General features: G+C 46.4%; 1 protein-coding gene across 1 annotated transcript in view; it reads left to right on the top strand.

The window, feature by feature from the left end:
- The window catches only part of LOC130075692 (intraflagellar transport protein 122 homolog), a gene marked incomplete at its 5' end in the record, with an annotated part of 21,084 nt that extends 2,993 nt beyond the window's left edge, over nucleotides 1–18,091 (top strand). Inside the window, 11 exons of the mRNA XM_056240435.1 lie at nucleotides 3,301–3,472; nucleotides 8,801–8,903; nucleotides 10,483–10,623; nucleotides 10,703–10,800; nucleotides 10,902–11,002; nucleotides 11,603–11,768; nucleotides 11,851–11,962; nucleotides 12,332–12,457; nucleotides 14,081–14,157; nucleotides 17,453–17,617; nucleotides 17,707–18,091. Coding sequence (XP_056096410.1) covers nucleotides 3,301–3,472; nucleotides 8,801–8,903; nucleotides 10,483–10,623; nucleotides 10,703–10,800; nucleotides 10,902–11,002; nucleotides 11,603–11,768; nucleotides 11,851–11,962; nucleotides 12,332–12,457; nucleotides 14,081–14,157; nucleotides 17,453–17,617; nucleotides 17,707–17,796 — 1,351 coding nt within the window. The remainder of the gene's footprint in view (nucleotides 1–3,300; nucleotides 3,473–8,800; nucleotides 8,904–10,482; nucleotides 10,624–10,702; nucleotides 10,801–10,901; nucleotides 11,003–11,602; nucleotides 11,769–11,850; nucleotides 11,963–12,331; nucleotides 12,458–14,080; nucleotides 14,158–17,452; nucleotides 17,618–17,706) is intronic.
- Nucleotides 18,092–18,487: the final 396 nt, after the last annotated feature.

Below are 18,487 nucleotides of genomic sequence, written 5' to 3'. Positions count from 1 at the left end.
ACATCGCCGATTTCTTATCGTGACTGAGCTGAAGTGGCTTTCGGTTCATTTTTTGTGATGCGCAGTGACAGATATACTGTTTTTGTCGTTAGCCTATATGAATACAAGTTTACAGTTTTGAACGATGTAAGCTACTCTACTCTTATCTGTATGACCAAAAAATTACGGGGGGGATTAAAATAATTCAGCAGAAGCAGGGATGTTTAGACCAGAAGGAAATCCCAATCCCCCCTGGCAAATCACACTTTACTTAAAACCATGTTTTTTAAAACTCTAGGTTGTAGGGAACAGACCTCTCTGCCATGCGCGCGCACGGTTTGGAGCACAATATCTGTCTCGCATGCACGCTCGCTCTAGATAGATTACGGGATATTTTAACTAATTTGCGGTATAACTAGTCGATCACGAGTGGCTCAACAGGTAGATCTATAGATAAACTATATCTTTTAGGAATTTGACCGACCGGGTTGACACTTCAGCGGGAGAAATCGGGGGTGTGGCGTGAGAGCGTGAGATTTGGGTCAATTGCGTGAGTCTCACGCTCAGTGCGTGAGAGTTGGCAGCCCTGAAAAAAAAAAAAAATATATATATATAGGCTATATATAATAATTTTTTTTACAGAACTGCTTTTGAAATTACGATTGGTAGCCTATTATTATACAGATGCAAAGTCGTTCTGTTGGATACTATTTTGTTCCTTAGTGTAAAATGGAAATGCATGATAATTGTATTTTATAAATATAAGCAAAAAAAACTGTATGGTGTAACAGAGTTTTAGAGCTAGACAAATCTAAATAAATATAAAATTTACAGCAGACCATGTTTGTGCGGGATTTGAACCCGTGTCATCTTGATGATGAACCCTAAGTTCTACCGCTCGGCTATGAATTTACTCACTGAGAAATACCCAAACGTCTGTTTCTCACATGAGCGATTTTTTCATTTAGCCTGTGAGTGTAGGCCTATACTTTAGCCTTTTACAGTTTTAAAAGATTATATCTTATCTGTATGACCAACAATTACGGAGTAGGCTATAAATGTTTGTTGTAGGCTTATTTGGAAATTACCATAACTTGTAGTATTTCATCCTTATAGGCTACAGACATTAGCCCCACTTACGTTTTGCTAAATGTCCCTTTGCGCCACCTGGCGGTCATTTCGCGAACGACTTTGAAATGCGACTGGTTTATTTTTACCGCGGTGGATGGCTAAAAATGTGCTTTTGGCTTTCATTTATATTTTGATTGTTTGTATATATATATACACTACCGTTCAAAAGTTTGGGTTCGGTACGATTTTAAATACTTTTAAAAGAATTCTCTTCTGCTAACCATGGCTGCGCTTATTTGATTAAAAATACAACAAAAATCAGTTATAGTATTAAATATTATTCCAGTGTAAATCAGCTGTTTTCTGTGTGAATATATAGTAAAGTGTAATTTATTCCTGTGATCAAAGCTGAATTTTCAGCATCACCAGTGTCAGTGTCTTCAGTGTCAAATGATCCTTCACAAATCAGTATAATATGAGGATTTGATGCTCAAGAAACATTTATTATTATTATCAATGTTGAAACAGTTGTTGGTCTGTCAGTTGTACAGTTTTTTTTGTTTTTTTTAGGATTCTTTGATGAATAGGAAGTTCATAAGACTTTTGTAACATTATAAATGTCTTTACTGTCACTTTCGATCAAATTAATTATTCCTTGATAAATAAAAGTATTGATTTCTTTCCTCCAAAAAATAAAAATAAAATTCTCACTGACTCCAAACTTTTGAACGGTAGTGTATATATATATATATATATATGTGTGTGTGTGTGTGTGTGTATACATATTTATTTATTTATATATATATATTGTCCTTGCATTCTTTCTTGTGTGACACCACTGAATGAAAGGCTCATTAGTATGCAGTCTGCTCAGGTGAGAACTGCCTAATTATTCATGAGGGGGTTGGGCCGTTCCGCCCATCCGCATATTGCCTTTGCAAACAAAAAAATGTTTTTCACAATTTAAAACAATCTATTGTTTTATGTGAATGATTAGGCAGAATGATTTTCAGATCAATTCGAAGCAAAAACTCTAGGCGACAACATCCACTAGTCAAAAGTCTTGTGGACAGATATTTAGTATGTTATTTGTGGCCTTATATTAGAAACTTTATTTTTTAGTTTTTTCAAAAACCACGCATAAACAATATTCTCTCAAAAATACAAACATGTATTAACATGTTGTTCACATATTATGGTAGCCCTGTGTGTGCTATATAGAGTGTAATTTCACCTGTGCCATTAATATGTTTATAAGCAACTGAAAAAAGCAGAAATGTCAGAGCATGCCAAAACATCTCAAGGACCCTGAAAACACCTCAGACCCCAGAGGGTTAAAAGACAGTTCACATAATTTGATTAAGCCAGCTGAACATTTTCAGTGCAGCCAGTCAATATAAGAGTTTTGACCCGGTATTGTGCGACAGCTGTTCGGTTGCGTTGGGTTTCCCCCTATTGATGGCAGTTTTATTTCATTTTATCTTGGTTGAGTATATATTTTTAAAAACGTTAAAAAAATTAAATTTCAATTTGAAATAAAGTTTCATATTAATTTAATGCAAAGTTAGATTACCCGAATGATCCATAAATAATTTCTGTTATCTTATATACTATGCTGTAACATAGTGGTATTTAATTTATTTAGTATTTGTCTTGAAATAATATTAAAGATAATTTTTTAAAAATCTATAATTGGTCTAGTAGTTATAAACAAGCTTCCTGAACTATGCATCAGCTCTACAGTCTCAGAGCCTCTCTCGGACAGAAAGCCATTCAAACCATAGAGAAGTGTGAACGACGTGTGTTAATGGGAGTCGCAGTTCCTGCTCCAGCCTACAGGAGCGCTGCTGAGTATGGGCTTAAACACACACGTCACACACATATCCAGGTCCCCACTTGGTCAAAAATTTACAAAATTAACCAGAGCGTTTTTTATCTGATTTTAACATGTTTTAAAGCATGACCAACAGGGGACTTGAAAAATGTCCCCACTTGCCTCGGAGGTCCCCTGTTGGTGAGTGTGTAACAACACCAAGGTCCCCTGTTAGACACTCTCACACACACACACACACACACACACACATCGATTATAGATAGTGTACATTAAACGCTGTTTTCCGCTGCCTTTTACCAGAAACTTCACCAGCTGTATTTACATGTAACTGTAACTGTAACTCTTATCTACTGTAACTCTGATCTACTGTAACTCTTATTTTATACAGACAAACATAAACCCTCTTCTGTCTCTAGGCTGATGGATGTGGCCCGTAAACTGGATAAAGCCGAGCGCGAGCCGCTGTCCAGATGTGCGGTGTTCTTCAAGAAGTTCGATCACCACGGTTACGCTGCCGAGATCTATAACAAAATGGGTGATCTGAAGGCACTGGTGCAGCTTCATGTGGACACGAGACACTGGGATGAGGTGTGTGTGTGTGTGTGTGGGTGTGTGTGTGTGTGAGCGTGTGTGTCTGCGTGAGCGCGTGTGTGTGTGTGTGTGTGTGTGTGTGTGTGTGTGTGTGTCAAGTCAAGTCACCTTTATTTATACAGCGCTTTTTACAATGCATATTGTTTCAAAGCAGCTTTACAGAGATAACAGGGAAATAATGCAACAGAGTTTGTTTCTAGAAGAGAATAGCGTCACAGTCCGGCTTAAGTAAGTTCAGAGATGGTGCATTTCTGTTGTTAAAAAGTTATTAATTTAGTTAATTTACATGTATAGCCGCTCTGGAGAAAACTGTGATGTCATCGTCCAGCTCAGTTCAGTTCTCATATAATGCTGTCAATGCAGGCAGAAAAAATTATATCGTGGAATATTAAATGTCCCCGACTAAGCAAGCCGACAGTGGAACCAAAACTCCATCAGTGACAGAATTTACCTAAACCTTGGCGGAACCCAGACTCAGTCGCTCAGTTCTCCTCTGGCCAATGAACGAACAGTGTATGATTATGATTCAGGCATTACAGGTCAGAGGTCAGATTGGATCAGAACATTCAGAATATTTTCCAGTTTCATCTGGTTGAAAATCTAGAATCACAGAAGAACTGTAAGAACTGTAGAATCATTAGTGCTTGTACAGCACTTTGGTCAGTCCTGTGGCTGTTTTAAATGTGCTTTATAAATAAAAGAACTGAAGAGTCACACCGGTATGGAGACGAGTTTGAGGATCAGTGCCGATGGCTGTCGTGTCGATGAGGCCTTACAGAGGAGAGTCTAGTGGACACAATCTCTGCTGACACTTCAGGGATGCGTTGTGGTCGTGTCTAGGTGCAGGTCCTCCATCTGATCTGGATACGGCCCGGATCTGGCTGACTACATCATGTGTTGTGGTCGTGTCTAGGTGCAGGTCCACCATCTGATCTGGATACGGGCCGGATCCGGCTGACTACATCATGTGTTGTGGTCGTGTCTAGGTGCAGGTCCTCCATCTGATCTGGATACGGCCCGGATCCGGCTGACTACATCATGTGTTGTGGTCGTGTCTAGGCGCAGGTCCTCCATCTGATCTGGATACGGGCCGGATCCGGCTGACTACATCATGTGTTGGGGTCGTGTCTAGGTGCAGGTCCACCATCTGATCTGGATACGGGCCGGATCCGGCTGACTTCATCATGTGTTGTGGTCGTGTCTAGGTGCAGGTCCTCCATCTGATCTGGATACGGGCCGGATCCGGCTGACTTCATCATGTGTTGTGGTCGTGTCTAGGTGCAGGTCCACCATCTGATCTGGATACGGGCCGGATCCGGCTGACTTCATCATGTGTTGTGGTCGTGTCTAGGTGCAGGTCCTCCATCTGATCTGGATACGGGCCGGATCCGGCTGACTACATCATGTGTTGTGGTCGTGTCTAGGTGCAGGTCCTCCATCTGATCTGGATACGGGCCGGATCCGGCTGACTACATCATGTGTTGTGGTCGTGTCTAGGCGCAGGTCCTCCATCTGATCTGGATACGGGCCGGATCCGGCTGACTACATCATGTGTTGGGGTCGTGTCTAGGTGCAGGTCCACCATCTGATCTGGATACGGGCCGGATCCGGCTGACTTCATCATGTGTTGTGGTCGTGTCTAGGTGCAGGTCCTCCATCTGATCTGGATACGGGCCGGATCCGGCTGACTTCATCATGTGTTGTGGTCGTGTCTAGGTGCAGGTCCACCATCTGATCTGGATACGGGCCGGATCCGGCTGACTTCATCATGTGTTGTGGTCGTGTCTAGGCGCAGGTCCACCATCTGATCTGGATACGGGCCGGATCCGGCTGACTTCATCATGTGTTGTGGTCGTGTCTAGGTGCAGGTCCTCCATCTGATCTGGATACGGGCCGGATCCGGCTGACTTCATCATGTGTTGTGGTCGTGTCTAGGCGCAGGTCCTCCATCTGATCTGGATACGGGCCGGATCCGGCTGACTTCATCATGTGTTGTGGTCGTGTCTAGGCGCAGGTCCTCCATCTGATCTGGATACGGCCCGGATCCGGCTGACTACATCATGTGTTGTGGTCGTGTCTAGGCGCAGGTCCTCCATCTGATCTGGATACGGCCCGGATCCGGCTGACTACATCATGTGTTGTGGTCGTGTCTAGGCGCAGGTCCTCCATCTGATCTGGATACGGGCCGGATCCGGCTGACTTCATCATGTGTTGTGGTCGTGTCTAGGCGCAGGTCCTCCATCTGATCTGGATACGGGCCGGATCCGGCTGACTACATCATGTGTTGTGGTCGTGTCTAGGTGCAGGTCCTCCATCTGATCTGGATACGGGCCGGATCCGGCTGACTTCATCATGTGTTGTGGTCGTGTCTAGGCGCAGGTCCTCCATCTGATCTGGATACGGGCCGGATCCGGCTGACTACATCATGTGTTGTGGTCGTGTCTAGGTGCAGGTCCACCATCTGATCTGGATACGGCCCGGATCCGGCTGACTACATCATGTGTTGTGGTCGTGTCTAGGTGCAGGTCCTCCATCTGATCTGGATACGGGCCGGATCCGGCTGACTACATCATGTGTTGTGGTCGTATCTAGACGCAGGTCCACCATCTGATCTGGATACGGCCCGGATCCGGCTGACTTCATCATGCGTTGTGGTCGTATCTAGACGCAGGTCCTCCATCTGATCTGGATACGGGCCGGATCCGGCTGACTACATCATGTGTTGTGGTCGTATCTAGACGCAGGTCCACCATCTGATCTGGATACGGCCCGGATCCGGCTGACTTCATCATGTGTTGTGGTCGTATCTAGACGCAGGTCCACCATCTGATCTGGATACGGCCCGGATCCGGCTGACTACATCATGTGTTGTGGTCGTATCTAGACGCAGGTCCTCCATCTGATCTGGATACGGGCCGGATCCGGCTGACTACATCATGTGTTGTGGTCGTATCTAGACGCAGGTCCACCATCTGATCTGGATACGGCCCGGATCCGGCTGACTTCATCATGTGTTGTGGTCGTATCTAGACGCAGGTCCACCATCTGATCTGGATACGGCCCGGATCCGGCTGACTACATCATGTGTTGTGGTCGTATCTAGACGCAGGTCCTCCATCTGATCTGGATACGGGCCGGATCCGGCTGACTACATCATGTGTTGTGGTCGTATCTAGACGCAGGTCCACCATCTGATCTGGATACGGCCCGGATCCGGCTGACTTCATCATGCGTTGTGGTCGTATCTAGACGCAGGTCCTCCATCTGATCTGGATACGGCCCGGATCCGGCTGACTACATCATGTGTTGTGGTCGTGTCTAGGCGCAGGTCCTCCATCTGATCTGGATACGGGCCGGATCCGGCTGACTTCATCATGTGTTGTGGTCGTGTCTAGGCGCAGGTCCTCCATCTGATCTGGATACGGGCCGGATCCGGCTGACTTCATCATGTGTTGTGGTCGTGTCTAGGCGCAGGTCCACCATCTGATCTGCATACGGGCCGGATCCGGCTGACTACATCATGTGTTGTGGTCGTGTCTAGGTGCAGGTCCACCATCTGATCTGGATACGGCCCGGATCCGGCTGACTACATCATGTGTTGTGGTCGTGTCTAGGTGCAGGTCCTCCATCTGATCTGGATACGGGCCGGATCCGGCTGACTTCATCATGCGTTGTGGTCGTGTCTAGGTGCAGGTCCTCCATCTGATCTGGATACGGGACGGATCCGGCTGACTACATCATGTGTTGTGGTCGTGTCTAGGCGCAGGTCCACCATCTGATCTGGATACGGGCCGGATCCGGCTGACTACATCATGCGTTGTGGTCGTGTCTAGGTGCAGGTCCTCCATCTGATCTGGATACGGGCCGGATCCGGCTGACTACATCATGTGTTGTGGTCGTATCTAGACGCAGGTCCTCCATCTGATCTGGATACGGGCCGGATCCGGCTGACTACATCATGTGTTGTGGTCGTGTCTAGGCGCAGGTCCTCCATCTGATGTGGATACGGGCCGGATCTGGCTGACTACATCATGTGTTGTGGTCGTATCTAGACGCAGGTCCTCCATCTGATCTGGATACGGGCCGGATCCGGCTGACTACATCATGTGTTGTGGTCGTGTCTAGGCGCAGGTCCACCATCTGATCTGGATACGGCCCGGATCCGGCTGACTACATCATGTGTTGTGGTCGTGTCTAGGTGCAGGTCCACCATCTGATCTGGATACGGCCCGGATCCGGCTGACTACATCATGTGTTGTGGTCGTGTCTAGGCGCAGGTCCTCCATCTGCTCTGGATACGGCCCGGATCCGGCTGACTACATCATGCGTTGTGGTCGTGTCTAGGTGCAGGTCCTCCATCTGATCTGGATACGGGACGGATCCGGCTGACTACATCATGTGTTGTGGTCGTGTCTAGGCGCAGGTCCACCATCTGATCTGGATACGGGCCGGATCCGGCTGACTACATCATGCGTTGTGGTCGTGTCTAGGTGCAGGTCCTCCATCTGATCTGGATACGGGACGGATCCGGCTGACTACATCATGTGTTGTGGTCGTGTCTAGGCGCAGGTCCTCCATCTGATCTGGATACGGCCCGGATCCGGCTGACTACATCATGTGTTGTGGTCGTGTCTAGGCGCAGGTCCTCCATCTGATCTGGATACGGGACGGATCCGGCTGACTACATCATGCGTTGTGGTCGTGTCTAGGTGCAGGTCCACCATCTGATCTGGATACGGGCCGGATCCGGCTGACTACATCATGTGTTGTGGTCGTATCTAGACGCAGGTCCTCCATCTGATCTGGATACGGCCCGGATCCGGCTGACTTCATCATGTGTTGTGGTCGTGTCTAGGCGCAGGTCCACCATCTGATCTGGATACGGGCCGGATCCGGCTGACTACATCATGTGTTGTGGTCGTGTCTAGGCGCAGGTCCTCCATCTGATCTGGATACGGCCCGGATCCGGCTGACTACATCATGTGTTGTGGTCGTATCTAGACGCAGGTCCTCCATCTGATCACTTTGTGATCAAAATTACAATTCTTTAATTCAGCTGATTTCCATCCATAAAGCTCATATAATAATGCCGTGCCTCATGAAATAATGGCTCTAAATCAGCGTCCACTATTATTCCACTAACTGCAGTAACTAATAGTCTTCAGAAGAGCTGGTGTGCAGCTCACATGTCCATCAAAGACCCTGACTGTGGTCAGTGAGACGCCGCCTTGCCTGGGGCTGTTCACTGAACACTGATGAAACTGTAGAGAAAGAGTGTGCGATGTGTGTGTGATGTGTCGGATGTGTGTGTCTGCTTGTTCTCAGGCGTTCTCTCTGTTGGAGAAACACACTCAGTTCAGAGATGAGGTGTATGTGCCGTACGCCCAGTGGCTGGCTGAACACGACCGCTTCGAGGAGGCGCAGAGAGGTCAGTCACACACACACACACACACACACACACACACACTGGCTGAACACGACCGCTTCGAGGAGGCGCAGAGAGGTCAGTCACACACACACACACACACACACACACACACACTGGCTGAACACGACCGCTTCGAGGAGGCGCAGAGAGGTCAGTCACACACACACACACACACACACACACACACACACTGGCTGAACACAACCGCTTCGAGGAGGCGCAGAGAGGTCAGTCACACACACACACACACACACACACACACACACTGGCTGAACACGACCGCTTCGAGGAGGCGCAGAGAGGTCAGTCACACACACACACACACACACACACACACACACACACTGGCTGAACACAACCGCTTCGTGGAGGCGCAGAGAGGTCAGTCACACACACACACACACACACACACACACTGGCTGAACACGACCGCTTCGAGGAGGCGCAGAGAGGTCAGTCACACACACACACACACACACACACACACATGTCTGGTCCACTATCTCTGTGAGGACTCTCCATTCACTCTCCACGTAATTTTATACTGTACAAACTGTATATTCTTTCCCCTTACACTAACCCTACCCCTAAACCTACCCATCACACACACACACACACACACTGGCCCCATCCCTAAACCTGCCCATCACAGGAAACATCCTGCATTTTTACATTTTCAAAAAAAAATAATTGTGAATGATTTATAAGCGTGTTTACCCATGGGGACCTCAGTTTAGGCCCACAGTGACACGAGTCCCCATGAGTGTGTGTGTGTTCAGGTTTAAGTCCCCACCGGGATAGAAAAACATGTACACACACACACACCGTTCACATCAGACACTCTGGCATGTCATTTACTCTGCTAATTACAATTGGCAGATGAAGTTTCACATGCTCAGTTCTGCAGCTCTTCACGCAACGTGATAATTACTCTCCGCTTCGCTGGGCCTGCAACACGCTTTATTTCTGTCACTAAACCAGTCAATGTTTTCAACTCAAATCTCCCAGTAATTCACCGGATGATGGAGGCAGGGTCATTGGAGTTCGTGGATGCCAGTGTCATTACATTTGATAGTAATTGCATTTGTTCTAAAAATTGTCGCGTTAAATTAAAAAAACAGCCACATATGTTAGCTTGTTCATTTTAACAGCTTTAAAATCAACTTTTTAATTTAAAATGATTAAGTTTAAGTGTAAGACCAATGTACATTACTTGTACTACAAAATATTGAGATACGTATCTATATATACATGCAATATAACAATATAACTTTGTTTCGTCATTCACAATGTTTTCCATTTCCATGACAACAGCATCTTTACTGATCAGTGGGTCTGACTGAAGGATTGTGGGTAGTGTAGTTCTTCACTGGCTTCAGCTAATATTACTCTCATTGTAGGTCTGTGTATTATATTAGAGAATCAGTGTTGGTTCAGATGTTTGATCTGGACACGTGTGGCATTTATCATGCGCATTCACACACTTCAGTCTGATCTGTCCCTCTCTGTCCCCTGTCCTGTGCTGGATGGCCCTAACCCAACCCTAACCCAACCCTAACCCAACCCTAACCCAACCCAGCGTTCCACCGGGCGGGCCGGCAGGCGGAGGCCGTGCGCGTGCTGGAGCAGCTTACCCATAATGCAGTGGTGGAGAGCCGGTTCAGCGACGCCTCGTACTACTACTGGATGCTGTCCATGCAGTGCCTGGACATCGCCCGAGGTGTGTGTGAGCTTTACAGTGAGACACCTGTGTGTTCAGTGGGCTGAGTGTGAACACACACACATGTGCTGTCTTCTAGAGGAGTCCGGGAAGAAGGAGGAGATGCTGAAGAAGTTCCACAGTTTCCAGCACTTGGCGGAGCTGTATCACGTCTACCACTCCGTCCACCGATACATGGTAGGAGTGACGGACTCCGGTGTACAGTGTGTGTTAGCGATGTTTCCGGATCAGTCGTCGTTAAACAGAGCCTGTGTTCTGATGTGCTGTTCATGTTTCAGTCGGAGCCCTTCAGCTCCAACATGCCCGAGATCCTCTTCAACATCTCTCGCTTCCTCTTCCACAACCTGACCAGAGACGTTCCCATGGGCATCTCCAAAGTGTATCCTTCACACACACACTCGCTCACTCACACACACACACACTCACTCACACACACTCTCTCTCTCTCTTGAATGTTTTTTTGGAAGGCACATTTCCTTTTATTATACTTAGAAAAACAATTATTACTTTTGAAATACAAATATTTGCAGTCATGTCTGCCCGTCTTCTTGAGTTCTTTCTACACATGTATGGTGTCTCAAAGCAAACCTTCTTATCAACCTGCTGGACACATATTACAAGCTCAAAATGATTATTCTCACATTGTTTTAGAGCAGGGGTCTCCAACACGTCGCTCGTGGCCTGATTGGTGGTAGCTCACCGAGGGGCCGTTCACATATTTTGCGCGCTCAAGTTCGTTATTTCAAATGTAGTCGTGCGGCTAGCGGTTTGTTGACAACTATTGACAACAAACCCACCGTAAGCTGTCACGATACTATCTATGGTAGCCCATAAGGGATACGCAACGACGGGCCACACTAACATTAAACTTTAATGTCAAGTAGGGGCCACCGGGCCGCGAGTTTGAGACCACTGTCATAGATGCTGTCATGATTGGCTGCTGCCGCGTAATAGCTTGTGTCCTTGACGTGAGGTTCAGAGATACGCTGTATGCTCTGGCCAAGCAGAGTAAAGTTCTGGGAGCGTATAAAGTAGCGCGACACGCCTTCGAGAAGCTGCAGGGCCTGAAGATCCCGTCCCGCTATCAGGAGAGCATGGAGCTGAGCTGCCTAACCGTGCGCTCCAAACCCTACCGGGACAGCGAGGTGAGTGTGTGTGTGTGTGTGTGTGTGTGTGACAGCTGTTGACAGAAGGCGTGCCTGTTGGTAAAGCTTGTGTGTGCTGCAGGATTTGATCCCGATGTGTTTCCGCTGCTCCACCAACAACCCGTTGCTGAATAACCAGGGCAACTCCTGCATCAACTGCAGACAGCCGTTCATATTCTCGGCCTCCTCTTACGGTGAGCGGCTCAGATGCCCGTCCAGCAGAACCGCTGTGGTGTTCAACTACTTGCTGAACAGCAGGAATGCATGAACAGTAGAAGGCTCTGTTTGTTGGTTCGCTATTCTGCTGTTTCTTCTGGCTCTTAGTCGACCGCCTGGTAAAACCTAATGAAATTTGCCACACTGATTAGGTTTGTGAAATGTTTTTTGGCAAACCTTTCCACAGTGTTGGTCAAACATGGATGAGATCATCGTCAGAACATGTGCTGTCTGGAGGATGAGGATAGCGGGCCAGGATCTTGGCATTGGTTTCACATATCTGTGTGGTGTGTGTGGTGTGTGTGTGTGGTGTGTGTGTGTGTGGTGTGTGTGTGGTGTGTGTTCAGAGGTTCTTCCGCTGGTGGAGTTTTATCTGGAGGAGGACATCTCGGATGAGGAGGCCGTGTCTCTGATCGACCTGGAAGTGCCTCGCGTGGAGAGAAGCAGCGGCTGGCAGGAGATGAGCAGCGGAGGTAACGTCTCTTTCACCTCATATATACATATATACATATATATATTGTGGCGGGAGGAGCAAACGACAGACACAGTGGGAGTGGTGTCAGGCCTCGGAGTGAAATGTCCAAAAATGAGGGAAATAAAGTGTTAAAACAAAAGGGGGGTCTGGTGTCCTCGTCGTGCCAGGGAATGGTGAAGGGTAGTGAAGAGATGGGATGGGTCCAGGATAGGGGCGGTGTCCGGCGGTCGCACGCTCTCGTCTCTCGGTCTGATGCGCGAGGGGTGGCGGCGGCGGTGGCGGTGGCGGCGGCGGTGGTGGCGGCGGTGGCGGCGGCGGCTTCGGCTTCGGCATCACGGCTTGTCCTCTCTAGGCCCCGACAACTGACAGAATAGCGGCCCGGCATCCTAGCCCGTTAGCGGCGTCACGCGTGTTCTCCATTCCGGACCGCGGGCCCGCGACTCACATCTTCGACGGCGTGGGAATCCCTCCGCACTCCCTTCCTGGACCCACGGGGACACCAGCGTGCACGGGGAAGAGGCCGGTCTCTCGAGGAGAGGCGCGCTCAGCATTTAACAGCGGCGGTGATGAGGCTTCATTCTCGTCAGGTGCGCCTCATCACACGCTGCCAATCCTCCTCTCCAGTCACACACACTCCAGTCACACACACTCCAGTCACACACACTCCAGTCACACACACTCCAGTCACACACACACTCCAGTCACACACACTCCAGTCGGGAACCTGGCGATGTGCGGCGAGTTAAGGGTCGGGCTGGCGGTAATTGCAAGGGAGAGGCAGCCGTTCCGTCACAATATATACATATTCATCCATACGCAGGAGGACGAGCCAAAGAACAGTTTCAGGGAGACTAGAGACTCGAGCAGGGTTCCTACAAGCTGCTTAAAGAATCGTTTTGAATCATTTTTTGAATTTATTTAAGCCCTGGAAAACACTTGAAAACAGCTATATATTTCAGAAAATGATTGAAAGACCATATATGTGAAATTAGTGTTTAATTTTATTGATAAAACTATCTTTTCATGCGAGATTAACGCTGCAGCCCGTCTGATATAGAGCCATTTTACATGGCTATGAGCGTAATATTCCTCATAACAAAGTATATGATACAGCTTTTATTCTTCAGCTCAATCATATATTCATGGAGGGAAAAATAAGTTTGAATAAGGAAAGCGATATCTTAGTCATAGTGTCCTTTCAATGGTTAAAGTTACCGCAGCCATTGCTTGTGCTGCATTTTTTGTACCATTTTGTTTTATTAGTTTATTTTTATTTATCTATTTACCTTTTTTTTTATTTGAAAGATAATATAGATATTGTTTAATAAGTGAGATCTCTGATTGTAGTCCTTGCAAAACCATGAAGTTCTGATGAAAGGTCATTGGTTTCTTGTGTAATGAACTGCCCAATTTGATTGGCAAGTGGATAAAGACTAGCTATTGTCTTTTACATAAAAAATGTGTTATTTTATTGTTGTGACATCCCTGTTTTGCTCTCCATCTCTGTCTGCTCCCTATCGCCTGAGTTCTGATTGACAACACCTGTAATCTGGCAGCTCGTTAGAGACGGAATATAATCTAAACTCACTGTCTAGTGTGTGTGTGTGTGTGTGTGTGTCAGAATCCCAGTGTCTGAAGCTGGATGATGGGACTGAAGACCCAGAGGACGACCCCTTTACAGCCAAACTCAGCTTTGAGGTGAGACTGACAGATGAAAAACATGATTTTTCATAAATACACTTTCCTGTTATTCCTTCATTAGTAAGAAGACACATCGCTTTGGTTATCTTTCATCATAATAACTTGTAATAGACTTCTCATCTTACCATGTGGAAAAGTACAAAAATATTAACCAATTATATCATAGCCATTTTCTCATCATTCAGACGATTCCTCAAACACTCAAACACAGTCACATGACATTGTAGAAACTGTTTCATGATGCCAAAGCCATGTTTGTTCTCCTCGTGTGTTACGAGTGCACTAGTTCATCAGACGAGGCTTGAACCCGGAATAAAAGCGTCTGCTAAATGCTAAACCCTTCCCAGATAACCATATTATGTTCTAAAAACGTTTTGTTCACATTCCCATTCAATTATGAAAACGTTATTTCTGAATGTTTTCTGAAGAGCTAAAACGTCCAGTTTTAAAAATGGTTGGTTATGTGAATGTTAAAGGATTATTCACTTCAGAATTACAATCTCCTGATAATTTACTCTCCTCCACGTCATCCATGATGTTCATGTGTGTCTTTCTGCAGTGGAAAAGAAATGAAGGTTTTTGAGGAACACACTCCAGGGTTTCTCCATATAGTGACTTCAATGGGGTCCAACGGGTCGAAGGTCCAGATGTGAGTTTCAGTGCAGCTTCAGAGTCTCGACACGATCCAGCCGAGGAATAAGAGTCTGATCTAGACAAACCAGCGCACATTTATAACAAAATACACATTTATATACTTTAAACCACTAATGCTGGTCTTGCTCTAGCTGTGATGCGACACACATTACGTCATCAGGGTGAAAGGTCACGCGTGTTCCGGTTCAGAAATGTAGAGTAGAGCGAAAAACTCCATCTCCTCCAACTTCAAAATCGTCCGACATTGTTGTTTTACCTTTTATTTAATTTTTTTTTTTTTTGTGTGTAAAGTTTAACTCAGTCTTTGCACTTTCACGTTGTAAACACTGTGTCTGTTCTTCCTCCTACGTCACGCGTGACCTTTCACCCTGATCACGTAATGTGTGTCGCATCACAGCTAGAGCAAGACCAGCATTAGTGTTTAAAAGTATATAAATGTGTATTTTGTTATAAATGTCGGCTGGTTTGTCTAGATCAGACTCTTATTCCTCGGCTGGATCGTGTCGAGACTCTGAAGCTGCACTGAAACTCACATCTGGACCTTCGACCCGTTGGACCCCATTGAAGACACTATATGGAGAAACCCTGGAGTGTGTTCCTCAAAAACCTTCATTTCTTTCCCACTGAAGAAAGACACACATGAACATCGTGGATGACGTGGGGAGAGTAAACTATCAGGAGATTTGAATTCTGAAGTGAATAATCCTTTAATGGGAACATTCCATTTCATCATTCGTTATGGGAACTTTACTTTTGAATGTCCTCTGAATGTTCTGAAACTAGCATTAACAAAAAAAAAAGAATGAAAATTAGATGAATGTCCAACCAAATGTTTCAGAAATAAATTGTTCCATGAACAATATACAGCGGGGGAAATAATTATCTGATCTCCTGCTGATTTTGTAAGTTCGCCCACTTACAAGGAAATGAAGGGTCTATACTCTTTATGGTAGGGTTATTTTAACGGATAGAGACAGAACATCAACCAGAAAATCCAGAAAAAACACATTATATAAAGGTTATAGATTGATTTGCATTTCAGTAAGTGAAATAAGTATTTGATCCCCAAGCATGGTGAGAAACCCTTGTTGGCAAACACAGAGGTAAGACGTTTCTTGTAGTTGGTCACCAGGTTAGCACACATCTCAGGAGGGATTCTGGTCCACTCCTCTTTACAGATCCTCTCGAAATCCTTAAGGTTTCTTGGCTGTCGCTTTGCAACTCGAAGTTCCAGCTCACTCCACAGATCTCCTACAGGATTAAGGTCTGGACACTGGCTAGCCACTCCAAGACCTTAATGTGCTTCTTCTTGAGCCACTCCTTTGTTGTCTGGGCGGTGTTCTGGGTCAGTGTCATGCTGGAAGACCCATCCACGACCCATCTCCAGTGTTCTGGCTGAGGGACGGAGGTTCTCGTACAAGATTTTACGGTACATGGCCCCGTCTATCGGCCTCATAAATACCCTGTACCCTTAGCAGAGAAACGCCCCAGAGCATGATGTTTCCACCTCGTGCTTGACCACAGCGAGGGTGCTCTTGGGGTCACAGTCAGCGTTTCTCTTCCTCCAAACACGGCTTGTTTGAGTCGAGTTGATGAGTTGAGTTGAGCTGATGCCAAAGAGCTCCATTTTGGTCTCATCTGGCCACAGCAGTTCCTCCCAAGCCTTCTCTGAATCATTAGATGCTCATTGGCAAACTTCAGACGGGCCTGCACATGTGCCGCCTTGAGCAGGAGGACCTTGCGGGCGCTGCAGGATTTCAGTCCATTGCGGCGTAGTGTTACCAATGGTCTGCCTTGTGACTGTGGTCGACTGCCTTGAGATCATTAACAAGCTCCTCCCGTGTGGTTCTGGGCTGATCCCTCACCTTTCTCATGATCATCTTTATCTCATTCTCATGATCATCTTTATCTCATTCTCATGATCATCCGTGAGGCCAGATCTTGCATGGAGCTCCACACCGAGGGCAATTGATTTTTCATTTTGTATTTCTGAATAATCACACCAACAAACGTCTGCTTCTCCCCAAGCTTCTTGCTGATGGTCTTGGAGCCCACCCCAGCCGTGTGCAGGTCTACAGGTCCCGACGCGTGACGGCTCTGTGCTCTCGCTCATGCTGGAGACACAGATTCTGAGGGCCGGTGTCGACTGACATTAGGACATTAGGAGTACTTTCTTAAAGTGACAGGACTAATCTGTGTTCCACGTGGGCACATGATCTGTGGGAGGCAGAATTCTTGCTGGTTGGAAGGGGAACAAATTCTTATTTCACTCGATCAAATGCTAATCAATTTATAACCTTTATATAATGTGTTTTTCTGGATTTTTTGTTTGATATTCTGTCTCTATCCGTTAAAATAAACCTACCATAAAAATGATAGACCCTTCATTTCTTTGTAAGTGGGCGAACTTACAAAATCAGAAGGGGATCAGATAATTATTTCCCCCGCTGTAAATAACGTTTTTAGACATTATTAAAGACCAGATAACTCTGAACGAACGTTCTATTAGCGTTACTGGAAGAACATTTGTTCATAACTCTGAGAGAGCATTCCTGTCGGCTGGGCCGTGGGTGATGTTGTTAGAAGCGCTATATAAGTGAAGGTGACCTGACTTGTCTTGGTGTGCTGGGATTGACAGCAGGGTGGCCGGGAGTTCGTGCCGGTGGTCGTGAGTCGGCCGGTGTTGAGGTCCATGTCCAGGCGAGATGTTCTGATCAAGCGCTGGCCCAAACCTCTCAGCTGGCAGTACTACCGATCCCTGCTGCCCGACGTCAGCATCACCATGTGTCCGTCCTGCTTTCAGGTACACACACACACACACACACGGGCTTCATGTGTTCGGCCTGTTCCCTCTCTGTGATGTTTGATTGCATTCTGTTGTCTTTTCCAAAGATGTTTCACAGTGAGGACTACGAGCTGTTGGTTCTTCAGCACAACTGCTGCCCGTACTGCCGCAGACCCATCGATGAGCCCAGCGCCTAGTGTGTGTGTGTGTGTGTGTGTGAGAGTGTGTACTGCCCTAGACCCATCGATGAGCCCAGCTAGCTCATCCGCGTGTGCTGAATGTGTGTGTGTGTGAGGTCTGATCAGGATCGAGCTGCTCCAATCCGTCAGTAAATGCCAGCTCAGCGCAGCTCTGATAGGATTACCGGGATCAACCGGCCAAAGTAGATTACAGCGTGTGTCCATACATGCTCCTTATCACACTTACACAAACACACACAGCTCACTCCATTTCACTGTCCTTTTAAATAAAGATTTCATATTTATGCTCTAATGTGTATTGTTGTCATGTTTTCCTATCAGTTGAGCTGAAGTGTTTTTATTGTCTTTTAAAATACGGAAGTCATTCTAGTTTTGACAATTAAGTGAATTATAGGAGCTTTTTTTATATCTTTCACTACTTCTGATTGGATTTGAGTGGAGATGACCATTTTTGAAAGATTATTGTTGGAAATATTTCCTTCAGTGTTTTGAATGCAGAACCAATTTATCATTTCTTTTTTCTGTCCTCAAAGTTATTTTCCATCTTGTAAGTCTCTATTAATATCCTTTTAACTAACTTTATGTCCTCATCCTTTAGGAATTGATATAATTTTTGGTGGGAAACCAAGAGCACAAACATGATGTTTTGTGAGATTTGTCTTGCTCTGAAATGTTCCTGTTTGTTAAA

The sequence above is a fragment of the Rhinichthys klamathensis genome, unplaced genomic scaffold (genome assembly GCF_029890125.1).
Source record: "Rhinichthys klamathensis goyatoka isolate OS25496 unplaced genomic scaffold, OSU_Roscu_1.1 h1tg000599l_1, whole genome shotgun sequence".
Taxonomy (NCBI): domain Eukaryota; kingdom Metazoa; phylum Chordata; class Actinopteri; order Cypriniformes; family Leuciscidae; genus Rhinichthys; species Rhinichthys klamathensis.
This window is presented reverse-complemented; position numbering and strand designations above follow the sequence as displayed.